Raw genomic sequence first — 17,965 nt, forward strand, 5'->3', positions numbered from 1 at the left:
TGCATTGGCAGGTGGATTCTTAACCACTGCGCCACTTCCAGGGAAGTCCCTAGGAATGCAAGAGATTTCTGTGCATTAATTTTGTATCCTGCAACTTTACCAAATTCACTGATTAGCTCTAGTAGTTTTCTGGTGGTATCTTTAGGATTCTCTATGTATAGTCTCATGTCATCTGCAAACAGTGACAGTTTTACTTCTTCTTTTCCCATTTGTATTCCTTTTATTTCTTTTTAAACTCTGATTGCCGCTGGCTAGGACTTCCAAAACTATGTAGAATAAGAGTGGTGAGAGTGGACATCCTTGTCTTGTTCCTGATCTTAGAGCAAATGTTTTCAGTTTTTCACCATTCAGAATGATGTTTGCTGTGGGTTTGTCATATATGGCCTTTATTATGTTGAGGTAGGTTCCCTCTGTGCCCACTTTCCGGAGAGTTTTTATCATAAATGGGTGTTAAATTTTCTCAAAAGCTTTTTCTGCATCTATTGAGATGATCATATGGTTTTTATTCTTCAAATTGTTAGTATGGCGTATCCGTTGACTGATCTGCGTATATTGAAGAATCCTTGCATCCCTGGGATAAATCCCACTTGATCATGGTGTATGATCCTTTTAATGTGTTGTTGGATTCTGTTTGCTAGTATTTTGTTGAGGATTTTTGCATCTGTATTCATCAGTGATATCGGTCTGTAATTTTTTTTGTAGTACCTTTGTCTGATTTTGGTATCAGGGTGATGGTGGCCTTGTAGAAGGAGTTTGGGAGTGTTCCTTCCTCTGCAATTTTTTGGAAGAGTTTGAGAAGGATTGGTGTTAGCTCTTCTGTAAATGTTTGATAGAATTCACCTGTGAAGCCATCTGGTTCTGGACTTTTTTTTCTTGGAAGATTTTTAATCACAGTTTCAATTTCATTACTTGTGACTGGTCTGTTCAGATTTTCTGTTTCTTCCTGGTTCAGTCTTGGAAGGTTATACCTTTCTAATAATTTGTCCATTTCTTTCAGGTTGCCCATTTTATTTGCATAGAGTTGCTTGTAGTAGTCTCTTAGGAGGCTTTCTATTTCTCTGGTGTCCATTGTAACTTCTCCTTTTTCATTTCTAATTTTATTGATTTGAGTCCTCTCTCTCTTTTCACTTGATGAGTCTGGCTAAAGGTTTATCAGTTTTGTATATCTTCTCAAAGAACCAGCTTTTAGTTTTATTGATCTTTGCTATTGTTTTCTTTGTTTCTATTTCATTTATTTCTGCTCTGATCTTTATGATTTCTTTCCTTCTACTAACTTTGGGTTTTGTTTGTTCTTCTTTCTCTAGTTCCTTTAGGTGTAAGGTTAGATTGTTTATTTGAGATTTTTCTTTTTCTTGAGGTAGCACTGTAATGCTATAAACTTCCCTCTTAGAACTGCTTTTGCTGCATCCCACAGGTTTTGGATCATCATGTTTTCGTTGTCATTTGTCTTGAGGTATTTTTTGATTTCCTCTTTGATTTCTTCAGTGATCTCTTGGTTATTCAGTAGTATATTGTTTAGCCTCCATGTATTTGTGTTATTACATTTTTTCCCCTGTAATTTATTTCTTATCTCATAGCATTGTGGTCAGAAAAGATTCTTGATATGAATTCAATTTTCTTAAATTTACTGAGGCTTGATTTGTGACCCAAGATGTGATCTATCCTGGAGAGTGTTCCGTGTGCACTTGAGAAGGAAGTGTAATCTGCTGTTTTTGGATGGAATGTCCTATAAATATCAATTAAATCTATCTGGTCTATTGTGTCATTTAAAGCTTGTGTTTCCTTATTTATTTTCTGTCTGGATCATCTGTCCATTGGTGTAAGTGAGGTGTTAAAGTCCCCCACTATTATTGTGTTACTGTCGATTTCTTCTTTTATAGCTGTTGGCATTTGCCTTATGTATTGAGGTTTTCCTATGTCGCGTGCATATATATTTATAATTGTTATATCTTCTTCTTGGATTGATCCCTTGATCATTATGTAGTGTTCTTCCTTGTCTCTTGTAACATTCTTTATTTTAACATCTATTTTATCTGACAGGAGTATTGCTACTCCAGCTTTCTTTTGATTTCCATTGCATGGAATATCTTTTTCTATCCACTCACTTTCAGTCTGTATGTATCCCTAGGTCTGAATTGGGTCTCTTGTAGACAGCATATATATGGGTATTGTTTTTGTATCCATTCAGTGAGCCTGTGTCTTTTAGTTGGAGGATTTAATCCATTCACGTTTAAGGTAATTATTGATATGTATGTTCTTATTACCATTTTCTAATTGTTTTGAGTTTGTTTGTGTAGGTCCTTTTCTTCTCTTCTGTTTCCCACTTAGAGAGGTTCCTTTAGCATTTGTTGTACATGGTTTGGTGGTGCTGAATTCTCTTAGCTTTTGCTTATCTGTAAAGCTTTTGACTTCTCCATCAAATCTGAATGATATCCTTGCCAGGTACAGTAATCTTGGTTCTAAGTTCTTCCCTTTCATCACTTTAAATATATCATGCCACTCCCTTCTGGCTTGTAGAGCTTCTGCTGAGAAATCAGCTGTTAACCTTATGGGAGTTCCCATGTATGTTATCTGTCATTTTTCCCTTGTTGCTTTTAATAATTTTTCTTTGTCAATTTGATTACTATGTGTCTTGGCGTGTTTCTCCTTGGGTTTATCCTGCCTGGGACTCTCTGCATTTCCTGGACTTGGGTGGCTATTTCCTTTCCCATGTTAGGGAAGTTTTTGATTATAATCTCTTCAAATATTTTCTCAGGTCCTTTCTCTCTCTCTTCTCCTTCTGGGACCCCAATAATGCGAATGTTGGTGCGTTAAATGCTGTCCCCGAGGTCTCTTAGGTTGTCTTCATTTCTTTTCATTCTTTTTTCTTTATTCTGTTCCGTGGCAGTGAATTCCACCATTCTGTCTTCCAAGTCACTTATCTGTTCTTCTGCCTCAGTTATTCTGCTATTGATCCCTTCTAGTGTATTTTTCATTTCAGTTATTGTATTGTTTATCTCTGTTTGTTTGTTCTTTAATTCTTCTAGGTGTTTGTTCTGTAATTCTTCCAGGTCTTTGTTAAACATTTCTTGCATCTTCTCAATCTTTGCCTCCATTCTTTTTCCAAGGTCCTGGATCATCTTCACTATCATTATTCTGAATTCTTTTTCTGGAAGGTTTCCTAGCTCCACTTCATTTAGTTGTTTCTTTGGGGTTTTATCTTGTTCCTTCATCTGGTACATAATCCTCCGCCTTTTCATTTCATCTGTCTTTCTGTGAATGTGGTTTTTGTTCCACAGGCTGCAGGATTCTGGGTCTTCTTGCTTTTGTGATCTGCCCTCTGGTGGATGAGGCTATCTAAGAGGCTTGTGCAAGCTTCCTGATGGGAGGGACTGGTGGTGGCCAGAGTTCAGTAAAACTTTAATCCACTTGTCTGCTGATGGGTGGGGCTGCATTCCCTCCCTGTTGGTTGTTTGGCCTGAGGTGACTCAGCACTGGAGGCTACAGGCTCTTTGGTGGGGTTAATGGCAGACTCAAGTCCGGCAGGGCTCACGCCAATGAGTACTTCCCAGAGCTTCTGCTGCCAGTGTCCTTGTCCCCATGGTGAGCCACAGCCACCCCCGGCCTCTGCAGGAGACCCTCCAACAGTAGCTGGTAGGTTGGTTCAGACTCCTATGGTGTCACTGCTCCTTCCCCTGGGTCCCGATGCACACACTACTTTGTGTGTGCCCTCCAAGAGTGGAGTCTCTGTTTCCCCCAGTCCTGCTGAAATCCTGCAATCAAATCCCGCTAGCCGTCGCAGTCTGATTCTCTGGGAATTCCTCCTCCTGTCGCCAGATCCCCAGGTTGGGGAGTCTGATGTGGGGCTCAGAACCTTCACTCCAGTGGGTGGACTTCTGTGGTATAAGTGTTCTCCAGTCTGTGAGTCACCCACCCAGCGGTTATGGGATTTGATTTTATTGTGATTGCACCCCTCCTACCGTCTCACTGCGGTTCTCCTTTGTCTTTGCGTGTGGGGTATCTTTTTTGGTGAGTTCCAGTGTCTTCCTATAGATGACTGTTCAGCAGTTAGTTGTAATTCCAGTGCTCTCGCAAGAGGGAGTGAGCACACGTTCTTCTACTCCACCATCTTGAACCAACTTTGTAGCTTATAGGTCTTGAATAATCTTGTTATGGATTGAATGTTTGTGTTCCCTCAGAATTCTCTCACCACCCCCACCCCCAATGTGATGATGTTCAGAGGTGGGGCCTTTGGCAGGTAACATGGTCATGAGGGTGGAACCCTCATGAATGGGATTAGTATCCTTATAAGAAGAAACATGAGACCTTGCTTTGGGTCTGCTGGCTGCACTGTGAGAGAAGACACTGGGAAAACAGGCCTCTGCAACTAGGAAGAAGCTCTCACCAGAAACCGACCATATCAGCAAACCTGGTCTCAGACTTCCAGGCCCCAGAACTGTGAAAAATCAATTTCTGCTGTTTATAAGCCAACCAATGTGTGGTATCTGTCATGGCAGCCCGAACTGACCAAGGCTGATGAGAAATACTTATTTTATCCCATAAGCAGTGGGGAATCATTTTAGCTTCTTGAGGAAGAACCTGACCCAATAAAACAAAAACACTTGCAGAAGAAAACAGTAACAAAAACAATAATAGAAAGTAATGACAGAAGTGACATTTACTGAATGCTACCAGGCAGTGTCCTAGTACACAGGACACTTGGCTTGCAGGACCTTCACTACAGCCCAAGGAGGTCTGTACTGTTATTCCCTTTTCAGAGATGGTAAAACTCTTCAGAGACACTAAATAACTTGCCCAAAGTCACAAAGCTAGTCAGCAGTGGAGCGAAGATTCAACCCAGTTTGGTCATATCTTAAGCCTGAGCTCTTTTGGGTTGGAATGAGCTGAACCCAAAGGTAGAAAAAATTAGTAGAAAACTATTGTTCAAATTTTCAAAAGAACCTAAGGGTCTGCACTAGAGCACTGGGCAATGGAAACAGGGTGAGGTAGAGACAATCTGAGAAAAGAAAGACAAAACCTGAGCTTGGACTGAAGAGATGATGTGCCAGGTGAGGGAACAGACGCTGCCTCCCCCCCATCCCCCCATTTCCATCCATCTGTCAGCTCATCCTGCAGCCCATGAGCTGGAGGGGAGGCAGGCTCAGGTCCAAGCTCCTTGGCCTGGTTCCCCCCGGCCATTCCTGGTGCAGTGATGGGCAAGTTACCCATTAGGGCCCAGGAATCCAGACAGAGGCTTGCTGGGAACTGTTGCAGTTCTGTTGCTTTTCTAAGAGGGCTTCTGAAAGGAACTCCCCCTGTCTCCCCAGATGCAGATGGGGGTGCACACAGCCCTTGAGGCTGTTGTCAGGGGTCTCAGAGTTAAGAGGAGAGCTGGCCTTAGTGTGATGTCAATGTGGCAAAGGATGGAGAAAGGACAGAAATTGGTCTGTTAACCCCCTAAATCAATCCAACTCTGAAGCCCACCAACCTCTGACTTTCCAGTTCTTTGAGCTGATGAGTCCTTTGTCCTTTCCTGCTCCCCAAACGCTCCTGTTACATGGGAAAGCTCTGCACCGGTCTGTTGCAGGTTCCTCACTTGAGTCACTGCCACACAGCCTCATGGAGAACAAGGAGAAATGTTAAACACCCAGATCCAGGAAGATGCTGACTGGAGCTCTCACTGGAGAAAACCGAGTGAGCGGATGGAGCCGAGGCAGACAGAGCCAAAGCTCCTGCCCTAGCACGGGGCTGCCGGTCCACAGCGCGTGCACCGCCACTTAGACCTCTGACCCTCGTTGCCGAACAGACCACAGCCGAAGCTCTCAGGAAAGCAGGGCCCAGATGGTGCTGTGTGTAACGAGGACTCTTCTCATGCTGAGTCCTCAAAGGTATTGGTTCCCCCCGGATAAAGGTCTGACGCATACATTTCCAAAATCCAGTACAGTATCATGCAAACCAAGACCTCTTCAAATTCAACCAAATAGGTCAGAGTAACAGACGCTGTTCTGTCAAAAAGGATCATTTTATTCAGCTACACATAACATAGATAAAAGCAAGCAAAATCAGGATGTTTTTCTCAGCCATCCTTTCCACATTTTACGCAGTTTTAGAGAACTATAAATCATTGATTTCTTCAGGCCTAAAAGAGAAAAGAAGAGAGAGTAAGAACACTGAGGCTTACTGAGTAGATGCTCAGTGGAGGTCCTGTGGTATTCGGATCAGACTCATCTTTGGAGTAGAACAGCGATGGGCTGACTGGGGTTCCAGGAGAGCCTGGGGGCCTGACAGGGTCCAGGAGACCCTGGGGGCCATCGTGATCAACGGGAGGGAAAAGAGTGATTTCCGCATCTGCTGAAGCAGTGATATGGATGCCAAAGGCACCCAAGCTTCTGGGGTAAGGGAGTCCTTTCAGATAGGAGCATGCTGCAACCTCTGAATTTAGCAGCTCTTTGAAAAAGGAGGAGAAAGGAAGGCAAAGACAAGACGCCATATGTAAGTGAGCGTCCTTGGCCCCCTTTCTAGCCCCCGATGCCTCCCAACCACCCCCAGCGCACTGCTGCCATGTCCCTGCGTGTGACGCCAGTTTGCCCGCGGTGAAGGGCGTTCCCACCACACCCTGCCTGGTAGACGCCGCGATCCCGTTCAGATTTTTCCCCTGGAAGCACCGGGCTCCCCAGCCGATTCAGCCACTGTTCCTCCTGGTCCCACGGTGCCTGTGCTGACGCCCAGCTCAGCACTCACCACACTGCACAGTGCTCTCCTGTCCCTCTGCCTACACCGGGAGCTCCTTGAGGACAGGGACCTTGTCCTATTCATCCCGGGTTCCCCATTACTTAGTGCAGCACCCGGCACACAGCAGGTGCTCAGTAAACACCTGCAGTGATGGAACAGATGTACCTTGTTCAGACACCTGCCCTTCCAGCACCCCATCTACTGAGTCACAAGTGCCTGATGAAACCAGAGGAGAGGCTCTCGGGGGAGTTTACGGGAAAGAAGTCCGACGGCATGGACTAAGCGGGGTGCTGCTATCTGTCGGGACTCACAGGATCCCATTTGCAGACGGTGTTACGGGCTTGACCTTCTTTGTGCTGAGGATGAGATCATTCAGTCTGTGTTTCAGGGTGTGGCCCAAAGATCCGAACAGTCTTTTTCACCCTGGGATCCAGACCGTGGTCTGCGCTGCAGGTGTGACATGTAGTGTGGGCACCGCTCACAAGGTATAACAGGACTGGTTCCGGAGGCTCTGAGCACTGGCGTGTAAGCGCTCTCAAAAATACCTGATCATGTTACCTGTAGGCCGCCTCATGCACTTAGGACCTTTTACGACGCCACTGCAGGCAGCGGCAGGTAAAAAGGCAGGGCACCGATAAAGTCATTAGTGAATGCTTCTAGAAGCTGTGGCCTCGCTTGTCCACTGACCGACTCCTGCAAACCGAGACTCGTCAAGAAACTCAGAGCTCCTTTTCCTGCCTCCACCCGTTTTAATTTTCTCCCTGGAGCAACCACTCTGGTAAACCTCACCCACTCGAGCACTGGGACTGGAATCTTATTACGTAAGGTGCTTTTTAAAATTCCAGGCAGAACCGATCAAGACACCAAGGTAAGCTGCACACAGTAAGGGTCAACGCGGCAACTCCAGGGCACTGAGTCACAGCGAGAGGAAGAGGCATCGACCATAATGAGTCCCAGCTCAGCTTCACAAACCTTCCTCACAGACTCTGGGGAGCTTAACATTTACGGTAAATACACCACAGTCCACGAGCGGCATTGTGGAGCCATGTTTTGCTGCTAGTGGATAGAAACCTCCCTTAATTAAGAAGTCTCTCCCTTCGGCAGCTCTGCCAGAGACATGTTCTCAGGACGGCTGCAGCCGGGGACGGATCTGGCAAGGGCGCCGGAATGGGAGTCAGGAGAGCGGAATGTTAGTCCCCGCTGGGGACAGGGAGACTCCCCGTCTCTGGGCATCGACTTCCTCATCTGCAAACTGACAGGTTGGACTAGGTTACGGGTTCTCCAGCGAGGGGCCAACAGACAGGCCTCAGTCTGAGAACTCCCTGAAGCTGCAGGGAGGTTTGCTGAGTGTGTGCACGTGTGCATGTCTGTGCAGAGGGCCCAGAGTTTTAGTCAGAGTCTCACTGGGAGCCAGGATTTTCAAGAGGTTAAGAACCAAGAGATTAGAAGGAAGGATCCTGCCTTAATATTCTAGTTGCAACGAAGGTGGAGGACAAAACTTCATGAACTTGGAGTAGGCAATATTTCCTAAACAGGACACAAAAAGCTGCTAACCTTACAGGACAAAACTGATAAACTGGACTAAGTAAGATTAAGCACTTTTCATCAAAAGACACCATTAAGACAGCGAGACGACAAGCTCTAGAGTGGGGGACTTTTGCATTCCACTTGTCCAACGAAGGACCTGTATCCACACTATACAGAGATTTCAGTGTAAAAAAAAAAAAAAAAAAGGCAGACAATTCAAAAGAAAAATGAGCAAAAGTAGAATAGGTACTTCACAAAAGAGGATCTCCGACCATGTAAGCATGTGAAGAAACGCTCAACTTTATCGGTCATCAGGAAAGTGCACGTTAAAACTCCAATATGATACGTCTACTCACCTACCAGAGGGCCTAAAAAGAAAAAGACCTGCTATCAAGCACTGGTCACGGAGGTACTGCAGCAGGAACTCTGCTGCTTGGCGTGTAACCTAGACACTCGTTAGGTAGTATCTACCACAACTGGACATTCACACACTTTATGATACAGTAATTCCACCCGCAACTAAAAACCTAACAGAAATGCATACCTACGCTCGCTCGAAGACAGGTACCAAAACATGCATAGCAGGACTCTCTGAAATAGCCCCAAACTGGAAACAACCCGGGAGATCATCAACAGTAGAAGGGATGAACTGTGCTCTAGTCAGACGATGGATGCAATGAGAATAAACGGACTACTCCCAACACCACGAGGAATCTCACTGCTGTTACAAGGAGTGAAAGACATGAGAGAGTACGTATTTATATGAAGTTCAAAAATGGGCAAAACAGAAGCATGGCATTAGAGGTCAGGAGAGTAGGTACTCTGGGAGGAGCAGTGACTGGACGGGGCACAGTGGGGTTCTGGGGGAACTGGCCCTATTCTAGTTCTTCATCTAGGTACTGGGTTCACGAGTCTGTTCACTTTGTGAAAATTCACCAAATTTATGATTTGTGTACTTTTCTGTATATATGGAGACTTTCCCTACTACCAGAAAATTCAGAATCTTCCATTTATTCAGTCACTGAAATACACTGAACAGGCATTTCTTGGGCACCAACACATACGGGACACGGAGCTAGTTGTTCGGGACACCGGTATGAACAACAGCCCTGGTCTCTGCCCTCACAGAGTTTATAATCCACAGACTTCTACTTGGCCGACACTGAGCTTTTGTGTGGTTTCTGCTTCCTTTCTAAAGATGATGGTGACTTAGGAAGTCTGCATTTAGAATGCGTCTTGAAGGAAGACAGCCTGCTAAGAGAGAAACTCTACTCTAAGAACCATCATTGTTGACTTTGTTCCTTCCCCAGAGGATAAAGGTGCAAACATCTCCTTAGCGACATCCTGTTTAGGCAGATCCTTATTTACCTAAAGCTGGTCGTTATGAACACTGATTAGTAACCAAAGTCAGGATTTTGTTTTGGAAGCAAACGGAAATCTACTCTAATACATGGCTCCTAAGGTTTTTCTTCTGTTGGTTTCCAGTATGTTTCACGTTACCTACAGCAAAATCACTACATATGTAATACTATGAATTCCCTGCGTGACCTTAAACTGATAGGTCCAGTGACAGACAAAATGCTCCAGGAAACAATGTGAGGCAGAGATGAGACCAGGTTGTGAGAGGTCTCTACCTTCCCATAATCCTATATTTCAGATATTTAGGAGAGAAAATCAGCAAGCCTCAAACATTCTTCCAGTTAATTTCCAACCACAGTTAGCTACATCTACAAAGAAAATCTTTTCTGAGGCAGTTTTATTTTTAAAACTTTCAGGTTTAAGTGATAAATACATCACCAGAAAAATCTTTATTATCATGTGTTCTTCTTATTGAAACATGTAGGTACCGAAAAATGGGGATAAAATGTTTCAGTTGTAAGAGATGAGAAGGAGAAGATAATCAATGATACACTCTATCACTTTCAGGAAAGGGCTGGTAAGGACCGGCCGAGGCGTGCCGGAATCTTTTTAGGCACAAGACTAAACCTGTCTTGTTTAAGTTGAATCTTTTGAAGCTACAGAGGTAAATAGGTATTTGACTCCAAAGTGAATTCTGATTGACCAGAAAGTCAGGTGGGGAAAAATAAAGCAATATTTCAAAGATTAAACTTGTCATCCTCCCCCACGTTCCCTCACCCCAGGAAAGGCACCTCCGCCTCCGCTCCCCAAGCCAGAAACCTGGGAGCTTCTCTGACTCCTCTCTGCTTCACTGCCCAAATCCCTCCCATCACCAAGACCTGGGGATGCGTCTTCCAAGTATTGCCTGCATCTCTCCTCTGCCTCTCCTGCAAAACCCTGAGTCAGGGCGGCCAGGCCTCCTCACCTGGCGGGCTGCAGCCGCAGTCGATCAGTTTCCCAAGCAACAGCGTCACCTCCCTCCAAGCTGCTCTCTATCCTCTCGCTACAGCCGTCTTTCGACAATCCTTCAGCGGCTTCCCTCTCCCCTCAGTGAAACTCTGGATTCCCCTTCAGGCTTTTACAGGCCTTCCCCTGTCTGGCTCCTGCTTCCTTCTCAGTCTAACTGCTAAGCCCCTGACCCATTTCTCCCCAAGCTCCCCGCCGCCTTCCCGCAAAGATGCAAAGAATTCCACTCCTCTCTACTCATTCAGGTTAGACACATAAACGGCTGTGGCTGATCAGAACGTGATGTTTGCTTGGCCGGGCTGAGCCGTGATGCGGTGTGCTGCTGCCCTGCAGGGCGGCGCAGGCAAGGACCAGGAGGCTAAACAGTCTCCTGCTCTCCCGAGCTGCCTTGCTGCAGCTGCTGCCCCGAGACCCTGATAAAAACCGCTGCTCCATTAACAGCACAGTCTAAGAAGTCAGTATTATCTTGCCAATAACCGACTCCCAGGCTAAAGGGAAAAACAGTGTTTGGTTTTGGAAGTAGTTCTGTACTCACCTTGGAACATGGGTATATCTGATGGTAGGGGAATTTCAGGGAACTAACACAGACAGAGTGTCAGACCACATGAGGACACCTGCCGTGTCACCCAACACAGTTCATTAGAAAGGGCAACCCTTTGGGCTGACATAGAGCCTGGCTTCCATCTCTTCCAGGAAGAGACTGATACTTAGATCTAGACTCACTGAAGTTTATAAAGCACCTACTAGGTACTGGGTACATACTGGACACTCTCACAACATGCCACGAGTTGGGTATTAGTACCCCCTTCATTTCAAGGAAGAAGGGCTGTTAACATACCAAGGTTACAGAGCGAAGACGTGAACTACAACTCTGAGCCAAGGCCTTCTTATCACCATCTTAGCTTCGCTCTCTCTGAATTTAACAATATTTGAATATAAAAGTTATTCACTAGCTAAGGAGACCCTTCCTTTTTACCCCCACTACGAGTGACTGGCTGCAGAGGGGAGGAGTGATAAGAGCTACAAAGGAGGAAAAGTGCAACCAAATAACCCGGGATTTTCTCACTCTGCAGGTGATACATCAGCTGGCTGAAAACCTGACCAGAGGCAGAACTTGGGAGATTTCAGGAAGATGCACCCAGCACAAGCCAGGCAGAACAACAGCAATTATGGCCACATCCAGAGGACTTCTAAAGAGCAGCGCACAGGAGAGAGAGGTTCTGACGCTTGCTGTGAAGTTAGAGGACAGAGAAAGAGTAAACCAGCCACTCAGGGCCTACGGTTGCTAGTCTACTCCAGCTGGAGACCTAGTGACGGGGCTACTGCTAGCTGAATAGGAAAATGCAAGGAGGCATGTTCTAAAGAGACGGCAGGAAGCCTTTAGGTAATGATACCAAAGAGGAAAGACCAGGCACAGTGCTGGTGCTCTTATATGTCTTGAGATATAATTTTCACAACCCAGTGAGGCAGGCATAATTATCTCTATGAAATTAAAACTAAGAAAAATTAGGTAACTTACCCAAGTCACAGTAGTTAAGCTGGAGTTCGAACCCTAATCTCTGAGGCTCGCAAACCCCTGCCCTTGGCCTGGGCCACCTTCATCACAGCCCTCAACCACCAGAAACCAGAGAAGCCAGAGCACAGGGTAAGCAAACCCAGCGAAATCTGAAGGAACGCGCATCACCTTCCACAATTCCTGCAACCTCAGAGCAGGCTGCAGACATTCTGTCCCTCTGGTTCCACAATCCAATGAGACATCTTTAGAGGGGAAGGGAGAAAATCAGTGAGCACTCAGAGGAGGCAGCACTGGGCATTCCACTGCCACAAGGAAATCTGGGCTGCGGGTTCCATGAGATGATACCCACTGCCCTCTGCTGGCAACCAGGAAGAACAAGAGGAAAGAGGACCAAAGATCCATTTCAGGTTGACGTGTCAAGAGATGATGAGGGTGGATAGAACTTCCCTGGTGGCACAGTGGTTAAGAATCTGCCTACCAATGCAGGGGACATGGGTTTGAGCCCTGGTCCAGGAAGATTCCACGTGCTGTGGAGCAAGGAAGCCCGTGCACCACAACTACTGAGCCCGCACGCCACAACTACTGAAGCCCGCATGCCTAGAGCCCGTGCTCCGCAACAGGAGAAGCCACCGCATTGAGAAGCCCGCGCACTGCAACGAAGAGTAGCCCCTGCTCGCCACAATTAGAGAAAGCCCATGCACAGCAACAAAGACCCAATGCAGCCAAAAAAAAAAAAAAAAAATAGAGATGATGAGGGTGGATTTTTAAAAACCTTTTATTAGAGATGAATTCAAGCTTATAAAAGAATGGCATATTATGTTCCCATGTATGTTCACCAGCTTCAACAATGTATCAACTCATAGCCAATCTCGAGTCATCCCCACCCTTACCCACTTCCCTCCAACATGTTTTCTTTTGAAGCAATTCTCAGACATTCTGTCATTTCATCTGTAAATATGTTAGTATGTATTTCCACAAGAAAATGATTTTTTAACCCCGTAACACCACCATTATCACAACTAAAAAAAAAAAAAAATCAATAAATCTAGTAGTTGCTTATAGCACAGGAAGCCAAAAATAAAAAAACCCGAAGCATCCAGCCTCACCCAAGGATTATGGTAAGGGAGGTGCAATCATGCAAAACACAGATTAATAGCCTGAGCCACCCAAGCAAACAAAAGTACCTCATCTTCAGCCTTGCCAGGAGAACTCAGCAAGAAGACAGATTAAATAAATATCTTAATTGGAAATGCAAAGCTATGCACCCCTGAGTGGTAGGACAATCTTCAGCTGAGTAGGTTTGGCACACGTGCTACTAAACCTTTGTGGACGGGCTGAATCTTTCCAAAGATTCAGGACGGCAACATTTGGCTGTGTCCCCAGGCAACCGAAGCGAGGCCTTAAGAGGTGTGATCGTGCAGCTCCCTGGCAATCTCATGCCAGGGACCAGAATCAGGCTGAAAGACCACTCCTTCTTCAGGTTCCCTCTGTGCCATTTATCCCTAGTAATGCAAACTTCTATTTATGTGTCCATCTCCCCTTCTAGATGATGAAGCCTCTGAAGGCAGGATGGTACAGGGTTCACCCTGTATCCTGCGTGGCGAGCACATAAGTGATGCTCAGTAGACAGCTGCATAAAGAGAGACTGAACTGGAAAAGTCTGTCATCAGACAGTACCAAGTGTTGGAAAGAATGGGGAGAAACAAGAACTTTCGTTTACCCCTAGTGGGATGATAAAATGATAAACCACTTTGGCAACTTGGCAATATCCAAAGATATGTTCCAATGTTTAAGCCCATAACACAAGAACAGGATGTTTTAAATTTAAAAAAGAAGGAATATTCAGAGAACAAAAAAAGAGAAGAGCTCCTAGAAATTAAAATAACAAAAATAAAACAACTCAATGGAAACTCAAGTGGAGAAAGCAAAGCAAAAGGACAAAGAGATCGGGCTTCCCTGGTGGCGCAGTGGTTGAGAGTCTGCCTGCCGATGCAGGGGACATGGGTTCATGCTCCAGTCCGGGAAGATCCCACATGCCATGGAGCGGCTGGACCCGTGAGCCATGGCCGCTGAGCCTGCGCGTCTGGAGCCTGTGCTCCGCAACGGGAGAGGCCACAACAGTGAGAGGCCCGCGTACCGAAAAAAAAAAAAAAAAAAAAAAGGACAAAGAGGACACGAAAGAAAGAAAACCAAAGGACCAGTCTAGGAGGTCCAATGTTTGAATAAAAGGCGTTCCAGAAAGAGAAGAGAGAAAACAGATGGGAAGAGCGAATACAATAAATTTTTCCTATATTCTTATACTCTGAGTTTCCAAACTGAAGGGTAATGAGTATTCAGTGTAACAGATAAAAACAGACTCACATCGAAACACACCATTGAGAAACTTCAGAGCCCTGGGGTTAAAAGAAGACCTAAAAGGCTTCCACAAAGAACATACACAAAGGATTAAGAATCAGAACTTCCTAGAACTGAGAAGATAATTGAAGCAACGGTATCAAAATTCTAAAGGACAACTATTTCTAATCATCTCCAGCCTGAGCCTCAGTCAGGCGTGAGGGTGGACTAAAGATACGCTTGGCCACACGTGGGCTCCAAATCTGCCTCCTCTGCCCCCTTTCCCACGAAGTTCCCGAATGGTGCGCTTCACCAAAATGAGGCTGTGCGCCACAAAAATCAAAGACACCAGATACAGGAAACAGGGTTCCTCACATGAGACAGGTGACGACAGCCTCTGTGGGAAAAGAAAGCTGTGAAGGCAAGGAGAAGTGTATCACATGGCTCAGCTATGAATCACAGTAACACAGTCAGACAATGGAAACTCAAGATTGGCTTCACTAAAGCTACGGCACAACCATATCTGGAACACAGAGGGATGGGTGCGGGGGTGTGTGTGTGCGCGTTGGTGGGGGCAGTTGAATTCTAATCTGCTAGAGTGAGAAGTCCACAGATGATGCCTAAAATTAAAAGGGGAGAAGCAGCAATATAAGCTCATTATCCAGAGAAACAGCAGTGAAAACAAAAATAACCCACCAGGAGAGTCAGCAGTGGTTGTCTCTGGAGAGGAACACTGGCCGGCGGGGAGGGCAAGGTACTGCTGTTTTTGCAACAATATCATGTGTAACTCCCACAGATATAAAAACGCAAGGGGAAACCTGCACATAAGGAGTAACTGGGAAAACGCAGAGGGGCAGCAAATCCTCCCAGCAGCACCTCAGACTCCGGATTACAGCGCCATCTGCCTGTCTATATGTTACTGCCGTGTCCTAGGTTATGACCATCAAAATTCAGCATTTCGCAAGTACTTGCAGGATACAGATAAAGCTTTACATTTTAACCAGGAGCACTGAGGCTGCTCAATCCAGCAGGTACGTTAAGTGTGGATTTTTAACAATTCTTACCAGCAGTGAAAATGCCTTTGGTGCTCTGTCTCATACTGGAAGGTCTCACGATTGCTGAGAGCCCTGTGAGAAAAAAACAATAACAATGCCAAAAAAGTCAGATGTGAGTCATCCTAACACTTTTAAAACTTGAAACTAAATATTCTTTCCAGCTATCCAATAAAACCAGCAAATCTATCTCTGGTGTCAGAGTGACAGTGAAAAGAGTATCAGGATCGAGGTCCAGGAGACTGGAGCTGCCAGCTGTGTCAACGACCAGCTGTGTCGCTGACCAGCTGTGTGAACACAAGCAAATGACCGCCCCACTCTGGGTCTGGGACGCCTCATCTTACAACCAGTGGGTTAGGTGACCCTTGAAGGTCATTTTTTTCACTTTAAATCTGCTTAAGTCTGCTGGCTCTCAATTCCAAGATGTGGAAAGATTGGGAAAAAAAACACCAAATGTTTCTGCCTAGGAGGAAAACTTATTCTGAAATCACTCAGAGGACTCCTCGGTGAGGACAGCGGGACAGTCCTTCAGGCCCGCAGAAAGGCAGAAGGACTCACACCATGACCAGAAAAGACACGCCTCCACATGTATCTTCAGAAAAGGTACCCAGCGCCCTAGGCACATGCTCCGCTCTGCCCGACGGGCAGGTCTCTCCATGTGACACCGTCACTGTGACTTGCATCCTGCCAGGTGGCCAGGCTGCTCCCTGGGGAAGCTCAGCAAATACGTACTCAACAGTAAACGGTGTGCTCATCTGAGGGAGGGCATCATTTTCAATTTCATGATTTCCTTACTTACTGACTGACCTTGTAAATTACCTGTAACACCTCAAAAGGCAGCAAGTCTCTGAAGATCAGGCTCAGATTTTTGGTCCACATTGGGGATGACGTGAGGAACAGGGGCCATGTTGGAGCAGACCTACTGTGCACACAGGAGCCACACCGAGGGGGCGTCGGCTGAGGAGAGTGGTGTTCTTGATGTTATAAAAGCATTAAAAATGTCACCAGTCTCGGGCTTCCCTGGTGGCGCAGTGGTTGAGGGTTCCCCTGCTGATGCAGGGGACGTGGGTTTGTGCCCCGGTCCGGGAAGATCCCACATGCCGCGGAGCGGCTAGGCCCGTGAGCCATGGCCGCTGAGCCTGCGCGTCCGGGTCTGTGCTCCGCGACGGGAGAGGCCACAACAGTGAGAGGCCCGCGTACCACAATAAAAAAAAAAAAAAAAAAAAAAAAATCACCAGTCTCCATCCTCCTCAGACCACCGTGAGGAACAAACACATGTCTTTGAAATAACTTCTAAACATTATGCCCTTGGGACCAAAAGAATCATTGTTTCCCTCTCTGTCAGTGATTTAGGACCCAGGGATCTGAAAATAGAAGTACTTTCAGCACCCTACTTCAAACAAACAAGAATTTAGGTTGGGAAAACCCCCAGACTGTTAGTGCTTTCTTATTCTGAGAGGAAATCTCTCTCTCCATCTCACTAGGCAAGAAAGAATAGAGAACCCGTCTCAGCCACAAAGTTTGCTCCCCCCGACCCCCTCCAGCCAACACTTCCTCCCCGTCAGATTCATGCACGTACCTAGACGCACCACGTCTCCACAGTCGGGGTCATGAGCCACTTGTAATAAAGTTTCTTCCACATCTCTGTTTTTTCCAGGAGGGTCCATAATATGATTTATTTGTTGCTGTAAGGTTTTGGGCAATGTCATTAGTTGAGTGAACTGTCCTTCTGGGCTTTTATCGATCTAAGGAAAAAAAAAAGATGATGTCTATGGAAAGTGCTTTGAATTCTATAAATATTCAAAGCACATGGCTTCTCCTTAAAACCACATGAACATATATGAACTCACACCTAGTAGACTAGGCAGGTGCTAAGGAGACTTTCTCCTTTCTGAAACTGAATGCCTAGGTGTTAAGGATTCTAAGTTCCTTCGAACAAGTTAATTCTTTTCCTATGATATTCTACTTGTACTTAAGAATAGAAATTTCTTTCAAGAATCAATTTTTGACTCTCAGTTTTAAAATTTCTATTTGTTCTAAATCCGGTAGTTAAAGAAAGTAAAATTTCAGCTAAAATTCATCGACACACCAGCTCACCCAAGTACTCATTTTCTTTTATTTATGTATTTAAATTTTATTTATTTATTTATTTATTTATTTTTGGCTATGTTGGGTCTTCGTTGCTGCGCGCGGGCTTTCTCTAGTTGCGGCGAGCGGGGGCTACTCTTCGTTGCAGTGCGTGGGCTTCTCATTGCGGTGGCTTCTCTTGTTGTGGAGCACGGGCTCTAGGCGCGCGGGCTTCAGTAGTTGTGACATGTGGGCCCTGCAGTTGTGGCTCATGGGCTCTAGAGCGCAGGCTCAGTAGTTGTGGCGCCTGGGCTTAGTTGCTCCACGGCATGTGGGATCTTCCCAGACCAGGGCTTGAACCCGTGTCCCCTGCATTGGCAGGCGGATTCTTAAC

At 45.8% G+C, this 17,965-nt stretch overlaps 1 protein-coding gene and 1 long non-coding RNA gene across 6 annotated transcripts in view; one reads left to right on the forward strand and one right to left on the reverse strand.

Moving 5' to 3' along the window:
- The window catches only part of LOC109551429 (uncharacterized), a 33,438-nt gene extending 16,349 nt beyond the window's left edge, over window positions 1-17,089 (forward strand). The window contains exon 3 of the long non-coding RNA XR_002178200.3: window positions 11,676-17,089. This is a non-coding gene — a long non-coding RNA (uncharacterized lncRNA). The remainder of the gene's footprint in view (window positions 1-11,675) is intronic.
- LOC101339418 (phosphatidate cytidylyltransferase, mitochondrial) overlaps window positions 1-17,965 on the reverse strand; it is a 269,881-nt gene that overhangs the window by 208,819 nt on the left and 43,097 nt on the right. For 3 of the 5 annotated variants that reach the window (XM_073787705.1, XM_073787706.1, XM_073787707.1), the window contains 2 exons: window positions 17,084-17,249; window positions 15,517-15,579 (listed from right to left, as the gene is read on the reverse strand). In XM_073787705.1, coding sequence (XP_073643806.1) covers window positions 15,517-15,579; window positions 17,084-17,249 — 229 coding nt within the window. Of the gene's footprint in view, window positions 1-5,982; window positions 6,119-15,516; window positions 15,580-17,083; window positions 17,250-17,965 lie in introns of those variants that run through there. The other 2 variants (XM_019944539.3, XM_019944538.3) reach the window with 1 other exon arrangement.

This window comes from Tursiops truncatus, chromosome 10 (assembly GCF_011762595.2).
Source record: "Tursiops truncatus isolate mTurTru1 chromosome 10, mTurTru1.mat.Y, whole genome shotgun sequence".
In the NCBI taxonomy this organism is placed as follows: domain Eukaryota; kingdom Metazoa; phylum Chordata; class Mammalia; order Artiodactyla; family Delphinidae; genus Tursiops; species Tursiops truncatus.